At 44.1% G+C, this 13,740-nt stretch overlaps 1 protein-coding gene across 4 annotated transcripts in view; it reads right to left on the reverse strand.

Annotated features, from left to right (window-relative positions):
* Positions 1 to 13,502, reverse strand: part of UNK (unkempt family zinc finger) — a 38,125-nt gene extending 24,623 nt beyond the window's left edge. For 3 of the 4 annotated variants that reach the window (XM_019503354.1, XM_019503347.1, XM_019503331.1), the window contains exons 1-9: positions 13,180 to 13,502; positions 11,375 to 11,551; positions 10,811 to 10,941; positions 10,548 to 10,683; positions 8,751 to 8,868; positions 7,600 to 7,684; positions 5,445 to 5,587; positions 4,120 to 4,167; positions 1,082 to 1,282 (exon numbers count right to left, since the gene is read on the reverse strand). In XM_019503354.1, coding sequence (XP_019358899.1) covers positions 1,082 to 1,282; positions 4,120 to 4,167; positions 5,445 to 5,587; positions 7,600 to 7,684; positions 8,751 to 8,868; positions 10,548 to 10,683; positions 10,811 to 10,941; positions 11,375 to 11,551; positions 13,180 to 13,487 — 1,347 coding nt within the window. In that variant the 5' untranslated portion in view covers positions 13,488 to 13,502. The remainder of the gene's footprint in view (positions 1 to 1,081; positions 1,283 to 4,119; positions 4,168 to 5,444; positions 5,588 to 7,599; positions 7,685 to 8,750; positions 8,869 to 10,547; positions 10,684 to 10,810; positions 10,942 to 11,374; positions 11,552 to 13,179) is intronic. The other variant, XM_019503339.1, reaches the window with a different exon arrangement.
* Between the last annotated feature and the right edge of the window lie 238 nt (positions 13,503 to 13,740).

Genomic DNA, 13,740 nt, shown 5'->3' on the forward strand with positions numbered 1-13,740 from the left:
AGGGTCGGAAGGGACCTAGTAGATCTTCTAGCCCGACCCCCCGCCAGGGCGGGAGAACAACAAAACCCCAAAACAAGAAACGGGACTCAAATGAGTCCAGCCAGGTAGGCATCCAGCCTCTTCTTAAAGACCCCCAGGGCAGGGGCCAGCACCACTTCCCTTGGAAGTTGGTTCCAGCTCCTAGCAGCCCTAACCTACTCAGGTCCCTTCTGACCCTAGAAACTATGAAACCAAAAAGCAGTAACACAAAACACATGAATTCCCTTCATCCCAGCCCACTGTGAGATAAATGAAATAGAACCACTATTTAAATAGCAATGTTATTAAACATCAGTGGGAATTCGGGATGATTTGTGATTCTTAAAACAAGAAAAACAATCAGAACACTTCTATTTATGACATGCCTATTGGGGGTTAGGTGCATAATTTTAGATACCGGTACACACACATTTTTACTTTCTGCACTTCCAGGGCTTTGGCTGAGTTCTTAACACGGTCACTATTGCAGTCAGTTCTCTAGTACAGCCTGCACCACTTGTATCTGGGTTGCTTCCAACCTGCTTAATTTACAGTGGGCTGCCAGTTTCAAGATGAGCAACTCCACTCTTTGTTGCAGCTTGTACTTCAAAGGTTGCTGCTTCTCCATGCAGCTAAAGCACATCAGTGATCCCACACAACTGACTGGAGAAGCAGTGCAGTAAAAGAAGTAGCAAACAGCTGGTACACCTCAGCAGTCCCACGCAGCTGTTTGGTGTGGCTTTGTATACTCCCAAGTACTTCACAAACCCTATGCAAAGGAGAACGCAAGTACAGGAGAAGTAAAGGAGAGAAGTGACGCTGGGGCCAGTATCCAGTACCGGAAGAGGAGAAAAATGAAGAGTGGCTAGGAAGAAAAAAAAAAGAGGCTTAGCTTTTGGCAGACTGAGTTTGTGAGAGCAGTTGGACAACCATGAGACAGAATGAACAAAAGGAGATTGAGAGAGAAGGGGTGGGGGGGAATTATACTAATTGTGCACTTCATTTGTTCCCAGGGTGAAGGAATCAGGCAACTTTTCTCCTCCCCCTGAACCTCTCTACTGACCTGGCATTTGAAGCTCTTCAGATACTCAGCTCCCACCTGATCCTCTCGTTCAAACCCTGGTGCCTTCTTGTAGCTGCTGGCTGCTGTCACGGAGTCTGTGGGAAAACCAATACTCTCCAGGCTGTGCGGTTTACCAATGGCACCAGGGGGAGATCCACATATATTAGATGGGCTTCCAAGGCTGCTGTTCCTACAAAGAATCTAACAGAAGGAAATGTCCACACCATTAAGGGAAAGGCCAAACAGTCACTAGCACCAAGTCATATAGGAAATTATTCCTAAGGCTTCCAACACTTACTGCCTTGTTTGTGCATCCACTTCACTAATGATCAGTACAAGACAAGCAAGACAAGCATATTCTGAGTAACAGTGTTTGTGCATCAGCTGCACAGCCAGTAGGGGGAGCACAAAATACTGATTCTGTGCAGGACCCCTCAATATTGCTCAGTAGGCCTGTGCGAGTCAGCCGCGATCCGATCTGGCTTCGGATGCCTGCGATCTGATCTGGAGCTCCAGACCGGGTTTCTGCCTCGATCCGGCTGAAGCGGCTCTGAAGCCGCCTCCGAGATCTGGCCATAGGGTATAAGGGGGAACCAATGAAGTATCTATAACTTTGTTGTTTTTTGTCCGATTTGGATGAATCTTGCAGGGATGGTAGCCTCTGCTGAGAGCATTAAACCTGCCACGTTGCAAGGAGATCGGTGCAGAGGTTTGGGGTGAACTGTATCCCAAATTCTTGAAAGCCAAACTCATGTCAGGGCTGTGTGTTACACCACAGGGGGGTCAAAACTGCAGGGGTAGTAGCTCGTACTGAGGCCAAAAAGCCTGCCAAGTTTCAAGGAGACAGGTGCAGGGGTTTGGGGGGGAACTGCACCTCAAGCTGTGGACAAGCAAAACTTGTGCCATGGGTGACACCGCGTGTGTTCCGGCGCAGCGGGGTGACAGCTGCAGGGATGGTGGCCCCTGCTGTAACGCCTGCCAGCTGTGGAGGAAATCGGTGCAGGGGGGTTCTGGGGCCCTGCACCCCTAGCTGCTGACAGGTAAAACTTATGCCAAGACTCTGTCTTGGGGCAGTTGATTTTCTGTATTGATTCTTTCCTCTCCTTAGCCTGGTTTTGTAGGTGCTAAATGATGCTCGTTAAGTCATTATGTAGTAGCTAGGTCCTGTGTATTGAGCTGGTCCCCGAGTGAATCATGATTGATTGATTGGTAACTGGTAACACAGCCGCTTAGCAACCAGGCCTGCAGTAGTGTCTCCTCTCCCTGCCCCAAGCCAGAGACAGCCAGTCCCACAAGCACCCACAGCATGAGTTTTGCTTGTCCGCAGCTTGAGGGGCAGTTTCCCCCAAACCCCTGCACCAATTTTCTTGAAGCTTGGCAGGCTTCATCCTCTCTGCAGAGTCTACCACCCCTGAAAATTTCATCTAAATCAGACAAAAAACAACAAAGTTATAGATATTTTATTGTTTCCCCATTGTACCCTATGGGTGGATCTCCGAGGCGGCTCTGAAGCTCTTCAGAAGCTCTGAACCACTTTGGGAAGTCAAACGAGGCCAGTGCTTCCACCTGGGCATGCTGCTTCAGACCCTGAAGCATCTGAAGCTCCTCCAGATCTGAAGCTCTGTCCGAAGCCTCGCACAGCCCTATTGCTCAGCAACGGAGTGGTGCATTTAGCACAATGATTCTTAATCCAAGGCTTTATGGCTACTGGAATTCTTCTGGGGCTTGCAGATGATTCAATGAATTCAAAAGTCTAATCAGTCTTATTTTCCTCAGGCTACTGTATGATCCAGGAACATGATTTGAAATCTGTGTACACTCTTTAAATCTGTTAGCCAAAGCAGCAAAAGAAACACTAGCAAGGACAAATCCAGAAGGGGTGAAGTGGTACACTTACATCCGCATTTGATTCCTGTCCCACCTAAATTTTAAAAGCAACTGCCTGGGAGAGGCAGCAGCATTTGTATTCAGGAAGTGTGGAGGGAGTCAACTGACTTTGTGGCTCATTATAATCTTGATTCCTGCTCACCTCAGGTGCTAATAACCCACTCTCCTTTTTAATGGTCTTGATGTTCCATTATTCAAGTTATCCTCTCTTTCGTGGTTTTTGATGCCTGTTAACCATTGGTGGTAACATCCCTCTTTTGTTTCACAGCCCTACAGTCTTTTTAGTTCTAGCTAAAAACCTTAACTCAGGTGTGGTAACATTAACTTAACTGTGGAAATGACTGACAGCAGTGTGGATACACTGTCAAGATGCTCAGGGCTAGATTTTGTTTTGCCAATCAGAATTAGAGATGTACATTTAACAAGGGTGACTACAGAACTCATAAAACAGTATCTTTTGACAACTTTTGCCTAGTTGTTTTTTAACCTTAACATACAATCTAGCAAACTAGTGCACATTCCAATAGTTATATTCATTATTGTTTTGATCTTAAATGGAATACAGCCCTAAGCCCCTAGCATATTAGTAGAGCTTCTTTTTACCTGCAGAAAAATGTGTCTTGTGTTATACGTGATGTTGCACCACACCATCTGCCCCCCACACTTTTTTTCAAAATCACAGAGCCGCCCATGAACACTCAAGCCTGTGTGCATTAGATGAATGCTATTGCTTCCAGCTTGGAGCTGTAACTCTTGAAAATCCCAGTGTAGACAATGCCCAAATACCTACATGAATGTTAAAACAGGGACTTCCAATATTTACTTCACTGGGCTACAATTGTGCATCACAACTGCACTTATTGCAGGATGATGTTTGCCATGCAGAGGGGGTCACAGACTGCAGTGGAGTGGAAGTGAACATTAGAGAAAGAGCATCTTCAGGGGCATTAGTTATTCATTTTCCTTAGAAATCAGGTATCTGCCTCGCTTCTACAAGGAGACTGTGCTTAGAACCATGTTTATGCACAGTTGTTGCTACCACAGTTTCAAATGTAGCATGGAGAATGCTGAGAGCATCCTACAATATTCTAATTTTTCACACAGGCTGTCTGCTGTTCTCCCTCCCTGACAGTCACAAAGTCACTACTCACTGTGGTGGAGGTGGGGCTAGTTGGCAGGGTTCCTGTTTTATTCCACACCTATGGTACAAATACAAAACAGAAGAGGCCATATGAGGCTAGTTGCTGCCTGGCTTATTTTTCCTTGGATTAATTAGTCATATAAAATTATCATCAGCAAAGCCATATTTGTTTGCAAGCTACATGCAGACACCCCATGGAGTGATGAAATGACACAGACATGTGTTGCCTTTTGGCTTGCATTCTTGGATTAGGAAAGACTCTGTTTTAAAGACTAAAGACTTCCAAAGAGAGAAAAGACCTCCCCCAGTCATCAGATAGAACAGATCTTCAGTTTCCTGCTGGCTTTCACAGCATTCAGACAGCATATTCACAGGGGAAAAAAAAATTTCCTGCTGTACTCTACAGTGTTATTTAACCAAGCAAAAATAACAGGTCTAGTCTGTCCCAAATATCTAGCTGGTTGTTCAAGATACAGTCACTTTATGACAAACTTGGAACACTTTCAGAATAACTACTTTAGACTTTGAACTTGAAAAATGTCTCTTTTCACAGGGGACTCTTAAAGGATTTCAGCTTCTCTAAATCAGTTTAAAATCTGCAATTGTGATTTAAGCTTTTGCTATTCTCTCTCTTCAGTCTTTGTCAACAGTTGGGGAGTTTACAAGCTCCAAGGGGGCTTGGTAAAAATAGGCAAAACCTAAACAAACTTAAAAAAAAAAAATACTTGGAAAGAAAGAGGTTGTGTTGCACTCATGTCACTATGCTGTCCACTTATAATTGCAAGTCTTTTATGCAGGGACCTCTTTTCTCATAGAGAAATCTAGAGTGCCTAGCACACTTCAGGAGCTATATAAAAGCTTAAACAGACTTAGCCTTCCTTAGGGGAACAGATATTCCATAATATAATGTTGTGTGCACAGGCTAACCCTGAGATTTTGCCAACTTAAATGTAGGTGTAAAAGTGATTCTGGCTCAAGGTCTGAATGACAGTACATGGAAAACGAAGCCCTATGTTTGTTTCCAATGAGGAGAAAACTAGACAGAAGAACTACTGCTGGACACCACTGCCTATCTCCTTTAAAGTACCTCAATCAAAAAGCTTGTCAAGAGAAAGAAAAGCCACGTTTTATAGGTGAAGGGTTAGTTCCTACTTCTAAGGCTGAAACGTATGTCTCATCCCATGTGTGGAAGTACTGAGCTGACAGCCAACCAAAGTCAAATCCTTTATACCTAAGGGTACTATATTCGCCTCCTTTGGAAGACACTTGTACACTAACAGAGGAAAATGCTCATTTGTGAAACATGGGCAAGGGCTTCCCAACAGCATTACATACATTGCTAAGGTCTGGGGCATGCGGACTAGAAGGGCTGACTGGAACAGAATCGCCGGCAGCTGATGGCATATACATTACAGGGCCTGCTTGTGTTGGGCTAGATACAGCTGAGGATGGCTGTAAGTCTTCATTGAGTGGAGGCTCTGTAAGAAAGGAAAAGGGCAAGCAAAGTCACTCAAAACTGTGTGAATGGCCAGGAATCACACAGTATACATCTCTAGCTACTAACTCTGCACAGGGAATATTTCATGAATACCTATTTTTAGGCAATGTAGAAGCAAGGAAAAAAAAAAAAAATCTCACCTGGCAAAGCAAGCATTTCTCATCTTATAATCCTTATATTACTTTCTCCCTACTTCTGCACAATCTGCTGTTCTGTATCCCAGTACCACCTCTTCCTGTAATAGGTTTGCAAAGTGAACCGCATACTATACATCTAGGGTGCCCCATGCTAACCAAGGGTTTTATCCATGCTGTACACATAAGCAATTGCTTATTGTAAGTAGGTACAGTGAGTGTGTGCACACCCCCACTATTTCTCAACAGTAGAACTTACAGAAATTGGTAGTGTGTAAAAAGCCATGGAATTGCTCACTTTTTAAAACATCCTTTATACACAGAAAAGACTGTTTCTGCTGTACTGATCCAAAACATCACAGACCTCAGCACCATATAGTTATCAGATGCAATATTTATCAAGGTGATTTCCAAGAGGCTCAAAGAGGCTCAGAAAAGGTCAGACTTCTCACTGCAGCCCAGTACAAAAATGCATGCTGATACTCTCGTGTGTGAAATATATTCTAATTTAAGCTCAAGACAAAACTGCTTGGATTTTTGTTTCTTCAACAGAGCAAGATTGTAGTAAATTTTTATGTCTGTGTGCAAGATGCATGCATTTTAAAACCAAGAAATCAATTTGAGCAGACGACTACTTCTGTTACAAAGGACTTTACTTACTGTAGGGAAAATGTCTTCATGGATTGGGAAATAGACTAGATAAGCCTGTGGGGTTTTGTCATCTGGAACATTTACAGGCCAGATGCTCAGCTATTGTAAATCAGCATTTTTACAAGAGCCTGATAATCTAACCCTATTCTGTATAAATATCAAAACCATTTATTTTAATTCTCAACTGTTAAAACACTTCTGAAATACACATTGCAAAGATGATACAAACAAGCAAATGTGTGGGATGTGAATTCAACTTGATCTTCAGCTTTCACCTTGGGAAGAAAGGTATTACAGATAATTTCTCACGGTTGTCCCCAGGGTAGTAAGACAATAGTAGACCAATAGTACTGGTCACAGAAATCAGTACCACTTTAAAGGAGTATAATTGGAAGTGCAGTATTATGGCTGGAAGTAAGGCATCTCTTAAGACAGAAAAGCAGACAACAGACAAATCGGATGGGATGGGATATTTGCTATGCAATAAAATCTTACTTTCTCCCAAGTTCAGTGTCTCTCTGGTTTGATCTTATAAGTGAAGTCATAATTCTGTTTTGCTTCATTTAAAATCCACTGATCGCCAAGCCAGTGGCAAAACCAGAAGTGCACTTCCACCGGCACTTCCGGTTTCGTGGCTTCGGGGGGGGTGCTTAGCTGATCTCAGGTGATGCAGGTGCACCCGCGTGCACCCCCCATGCGTTGCCAATGAATTCAGGAAATCCTGAATCCTCTGAGGCAAAATGAGACTAATGAGTTTGTGGCATCCAGTTCAACTTCAGGCGAAATGGAAACAGCAGAAGTGTTAAAAAAGTTGACAAAGAAAAAAGACATATATGCCTTTTAATTCAATTGTGACATAGGTTTAACCATGTCAAGAAGAGCTACGCTTGCTCTGTTCTATAAGTAAGGAGGACTGGTCAAGTGAGAGAGAAGATAGGGAAAGATGCCTCAAAAGTCAAAGCAATGAGCATCCCTGGCTGCAGCCTTAGAAAATATACATCCCCTTCAGTTATGTTTTACACCCCCGACTGGCATTCATGATTTGAAAGGAAGCATCCAAGTTAATACTTTGTTTCTGAAAATGCAAACAGAAAGCTTTCCTTGTGTGGTCCCAAGCATCATCCTGTCTACTCTGGCCTGAAGCACCAGACCTAAAGCTACCTCATAAACGGCTAAAACGTCACAGAGATGAGAGGAGTCAACATACGTTCTACATGTGCAAAGGCACAGAAGGGTCCTCGGGGACAGCTGCCAGACTGCTGCATGTCATTGCACTTTGTAGATTTGTAGATCTGAAAAAAAAAAAACAAACAAAAAAACCCAAAACAAACAGATGTGGTAAGAAAAGACAAAGATGAGCACCTGAGGTAGGGAAACACCTTGCATGGATTCCAGAGTGAAATAAAACCAGAATCAAAAGACTCCAACAAACATCTCAGAATATCAATTTCAATGCTTTGCTTTAAGGAAAGAAAGAAAAAAACAAAACAAAACACACCAGTTTTCTCTCCTGCCCAGGGCAGGGGGGTTGGACTAGAAGATCTACAAGGTCCCTTCCCACCCTACATCTATGACTCTATGGAACTCTGCAAACGTCAGCTATTGCTCCAGCCAAGCCCAGCTCACCTAAAGATTTTCATTTACATCGATGCCCATTAAGTCTCCCAGAAATTTCACAAGAAATTCCTGGGGAGAAAAGAGGCAAGTTACAGCCTGACAAGGAAAACTGGCAGATGATAGGCAAGGAAATTATGCCCTCATGTTCAGCAGCAAAATGATCAGTTGCAGACAATGCTCATCAGAGAGGGATCTACTCCTAAGCTGGTGGTGAAGCTGACTATCAATCAAAACTATTTTCAACACACTGATACAACTAGGACCAGGACCTGGTCTCAGCCATGCTTTCAGTAATTGTGGTAAAAAGGGTTTGGGTGTGATTGGCTCCTCTGCTAGTGCATTCACAGGACAGGTTTATGCAGATCCAGGAGCTTGGTGTCTGTCAGCAGCTGATCATGTCCCCAGTGGGGACAGACTGATTAGCTCACCTGTGATCCCATTCAACATATATCCAAGACACAGACTGTGCGCTTACTTTCCTTTTTTCACTTACACGTAAGTTTCCTCTCTCCATCTTTTCCCCCAAACTTTTCCCGACTAAAAGGAAGCCTACTGAGTAGCTGGAGTTCTCAATCATTCCCAATAAGCTTCTTCTGCATTTCAGGACCAAGTTGCAAGCAGTTCATCATTCCCTTCTTTGGCTTGATGGCCAGACACAAGCTGCTTATCTTTGTCCATAATCCCAGAATTATCTCTTGCTACTTCAGTAATATCCTAAATGCAAAGGCAATGTTACTGTACCTCTGGGTGAAACTGCTGCTCTGTGCGGGTGTGACAGTATTGGCAAGATTCTCCATTTTCACATTTAGTGGGATCTCCCCACTCATCTCCATGTTTCACACTTGGGCAGGGTGATGATCTGTGTCAAGAAAGGGCAGTGGAAGATGTCAGCCATACAGTAACTGCTGGGACAGTCAGCACGGACTCTTGACAGTTTCCTCTGTTGTACACACTTTATTTGCCCTCTTGCTGCTCCTCTTGTATGGATGGCCCCAATGCCTTTCTAATTCTTTCCCAGACGTTTCCATAGCTTTTATTCCCTCTACAGGCTCCCTAATGAAAGTGTTGTGTTTTATTTCACCATTCAAGACTGAAACTTGACTTGAACTCAAAACAGTTTGAGCACATCAGTATCGATATGATTACTGGTAAAGGTAGGGGTTTGCCTTCTGTTGCAGAGCTATGTGCTCATATAACATTAGGGAGTTAACTGGCTAATTCTGAAGCATGTAACACTTCAGACTAGTCTATTTTTCCAGGGTTACCAGGTAACCATGGGAAAAAGGGCTGCATCAGGTCACTAAGGAAAATGCTCACTTTTTATCCCTGCTCAAACCTCTTCCATTTCCCAGTTTGCATTCTTGATATGCCAAAGTTCCCCTGCTCTTGACAGTCTTACTCATTCCCTCAATAAACAGCAGGGGGAGGCAGACAACACCAGCAACAGAAACCAGTACTGACCAGCCAGACACAGCAGCTGAATGGGGAAGATGGAGGGGTGGGAACTGTGAAGCATTCTATTCACTGGCAGAGGGATAGTCCCTCTTCCAATTCTTGCCTGAAGGCACAGAGAAGAGCTGCAGAGAGGGGAGGGGCCTTCTGCTAGAGAAGGGAATGATGTCACACGAGGACTCTCAGGTTAGATCCAGACACGCAGGCACGTGCAGTTTGTAGCTTGGCAAACCTATTTGTGGTGCCACAAACTGCACGCGTTGCATGTTAAGCCATGCACGGCCCTGCTAATGTGCAGTGCAGGGGGAAAAATGTGGGTCCCGCATCAATCAGGAGTGCAAACCAGACAGCACTAAAGAGCTCACCCAGTCCCTTGCAATCCTAATTATTGTACACAAGGATAGCAAGATAATTTTAACCTGCTTCCAGTTAAGCCTGTAAAACCCACAACCTTTATTCCTGCCTATCAGCTCAACAGCAGCAACACTGTTGCTGAGAAATGATTTCATACTTGCCAAGGGTTTGACCGCAATTCTTTGGCTTGTATCTATAATACCTGGGATTCCAAAGTGGTCTTCCATGCACCTACTAGCCAGACCTAGGACAACTTAGTTCAGGTGAGGTCAGGTGGTCTCAGACTCATATGGCTACTTATACAATTTTGTTTATAAACTGTATTAAATTCACCCTTTCAGGTTATTTTTTTCTGTATCAATTTTTGAAATAAAGCTCTCTCTCGTGATGATGGTTATGATGATAATACCATTATCATCATTATAATGATCACCACCACCACCACCCTAATTAGTAAGAGGTCCAGTTCACAGTAAGGAGAACAGAGTGCAACATGATATGATACAAATACCTATGCATTATAACATGGTATGCAACATAGCAGGGCATTCGTTACTGGTTCTATTCTACAAAAGGACCTCTAGCCGTGGAGACTAGTGTGATCCCAATCACACAGCGCAGAAGACCTGTCAACAAAGTTGAGGACAGGCTAACAGTGTTATGCAAATGCAAGGCACCTGTGCAATCCTTCATCCTTAAAGGCAGAAAATGAAAAGCCTTCAAGAAGGATACCTGTATTTGTGTTTCCTTGGGCTTCTTCTTCTATCTTTACTGTTGTGGTAGTAGGGGCAGGCATAACCCTGGCGACAGAGCCGGGGGGGTTTCTTGCATTGTTCTGTCTTGTAGTTTCCCAACACGTACGTTGTGTCTGTGAAGGAAGTGACTGGTTATTTACAGTTGACAAGTGCTTTGCTACTATGCAAAGAACTTTGTGGGGAAAGTGCACTCCAGGAATGCTGGACTACAGGCCCTTGTAGGATCCCAGAGTGACTCACCTTGCCACCTTGGCTCTTCACTGAGTATTTTCTCTATCATAGCGTGGCTAGCGGCAACTGCAGACTGGCCCTCTATGCCACCCTCTGATGTGGTCTGACCATTCTGAAGAGCCTCCATGGCCTGAAGCTCCCTTAGTAAATACAGTTAAATGAACAATAGGCAGACAGAGGAGATGAAGAGAGAGATATACACAGCTAACAATTTTGTCAGGCAGGAATTGCTACAACACTTTGAAGTGGATTTATTTTATTGCTATCCATTTGCTTCTGTGGATGTTAGGGCAACATCAAGTGACTGAACAGCAGCTGCACTATTTGTACATTTTTTGGGAATCCCCAGCTCAGGATTCTGAACCCTACAGCGTACCTAGGTAGGCAACTAACCCAATATCTCACCCTTTTATGGAACCCCTCTAGGCAAGGGTTGCTCATTTTGCCTTGATAGCTACTGTACCACCCCTCTGATACCAGGCAGTACTTGGTTATTTTGATTGGTTGGCTTTCCTCTTAGGCCCAATCACCCTTCCCCACACCATCCCAATCTGAATCCCATCTTCTGCTAACCGGATGTCGTAAACTGGAGAGCGCAGGTCATGGGGCCCATGAGCAAAGGCGCAGTGGACGCCATTCTTTGTGCAGTTTCCCTTAGAGTCCGTCTCATGGATGCAGATTCCAGTTTTGTAGTAGCGCAAGTGATATCTCCTCTCTGTGTCACCGGTAGTTCTGTGCAAGAATGGACACCTGAGGCAGAGGGGGGTGAAAAAAAACAGGCAAATTTTGATTATACGGTTATACCTACTGGCGGACTCAACAGTATTAAAGGACCTGCTGCTAAGGGAGATGGGTGTGGGTAGCAAAACCTTTGCTAACCCTGCACCCTCTCCTTTATTGTGCTGTATAGAATTACTGAGAGCCAGAGGTCTGCCACTGTGTATGTACTATATAACAGTTTCTCTGACAAGTAAAACAAATGGATGTGTAAGCCAGCAGAGGCTCATTAAGCTACTGTCCAGTGGTTGTCAGGGATCCGGAAAAAAGCAAGGACACTGTCAAGGCTTTTCTGATGTACTTGCCATGATTGAGAGGACATCACATGGCACATGCATTTCCTCTGCAGCCCTCCATCCACCCAGACGCCTTGCTGTTACTGTTTCCTGCTGATGTACTCCTACAGGGGCTGTGACAGTCTATCTATAGCCAGACATCCCTTATGGAGAGCATGGGGCAAGAGGAGAAATGTGACACTGTAGTTTTAGCTGAGCCCTTATTCTTCTTCTCCCTGTTGTATCTCGGTGATACCTTCATAGGGGAAAAATCCACATGTGTTAGAGAAATGGAAAACACGATACAGCAGCTGAAGGTTATATGCTTGCAGGATCTATTAAAGATGCACACCCACAAAGAGCAGCAAGATGGGAATCACTTCCATTCACTATTAATCTGGGTCAAATTTGAAAGACAGGTCAGATCAAAGGCTCCAAATCATTACCTACCTATCCACAGTCCTTCTAATGAAGAGAAAACGACTCAAGAGAGACACCTGGAGTTGGGGAGTGGATTTATCCCCACACCCTTATAATTCAGGAAGAAGAATTTGCTATGTTCCAATCAAGATTTTTGTTTATATGGACACCATAAAATACGACTAAACTACAGACTGATGCAATTTTAGCCAAGCTTAAAATATGATCTTTGATTCTGCATTATTCTATATTCATTTTTTCAGAGCTGACCTCTCCCACAGCCACAACAATATTCCTTTAAGTACTGTACCTCTTTTCCACTGGAATTTACTATGTACATGAATGGAAAACCCCATGCTCTTTTAACAGTGCTGCCCTTTCTTGCATACCTCCTATTTCTCTACTAAATTGTTCAAGTTCTTTTGGCACCCGTCAAGTGGAAATTAAATCACACCATTTAATAAGATGGGAGCCGATAATTAGCTGTTATCAGGGAACAGACAACAGGGCAGAGAGCTCTTTTGCCTCTTGGCCACCAGTTCGGATCCAGCCCACATCAATAGTGACCAAGCACTATTATTTGATGTCTGGTGGCCTATGGGAAATGAGTCAGCTATTCTCAGTCCAATTATCAATGGAGAGGCCTTTCACATCAAAATTCTGCTGAAGATGCAAGGACTGAATTGTCCATGGAAACTGGACTCCTCTCAATCCTTGAGACAGTGCCTCTGAGTTACAGCTGATGCCAGGGTTGCTACTGCAGCTTTGACATCTGTTCTGACGTTACTTACATTTATAACGCCACTCTGCTGACCCATCTCGTCTCTACAAACGCTGGCTGGAATCAACACCTGGACTGATCTCAAGTGCTGACTGGCTGGGAAGCAGGGCACAGACTTTACTTACTCATCTCCTTCTGGACAGATTCCTGTGGTCTCGTCATACTTGGTGCAGTAAATGTCAGGGCTGTAGTTAAAGGTACCGTCCCGACGGCGGATAGACCTGCGACGACGCTGGTTGACAAAGTGCCAGTGGAAGCAAGTATAGGGTCTGTGCTGAGTGCACTTGTGCTGCACAAACAGAGGGCACTGCTCGGTGCGAAACTCCTTCAGGTAACTGCAAGCAGAAACCAAAGAGGAGTAAGTCAGGACCAAGGGAGGAGTCAGAGCCCACAGCCGCTTGCTCAGTAGAGTCCCTGCCAAACTAAGCAGCATCCATCACAGAAATATATGCTTTCCCTCACCCTTCTGCTTTTACTGTAAGAAATGGAGATGGACACTGCCAGTTTTCAGTTGCAGGGAGAAATCACTTAACAGGCCAGTAACCTCAAACTTGAAATTCAAACATGAACACTAAAAGGTAGCTGCAGTCAACAAAGAGCTTCCTCTTACGCTTTTAACTACTGCTTAAAGGAGAGCTGTCAGCTGCTTAGCAGGCTGCTTAAATATTTAATAAGAAAATTATATT

This window comes from Gavialis gangeticus, unplaced genomic scaffold (assembly GCF_001723915.1).
Source record: "Gavialis gangeticus isolate Ggan-Ray unplaced genomic scaffold, GavGan_comp1, whole genome shotgun sequence".
Taxonomy (NCBI): domain Eukaryota; kingdom Metazoa; phylum Chordata; order Crocodylia; family Gavialidae; genus Gavialis; species Gavialis gangeticus.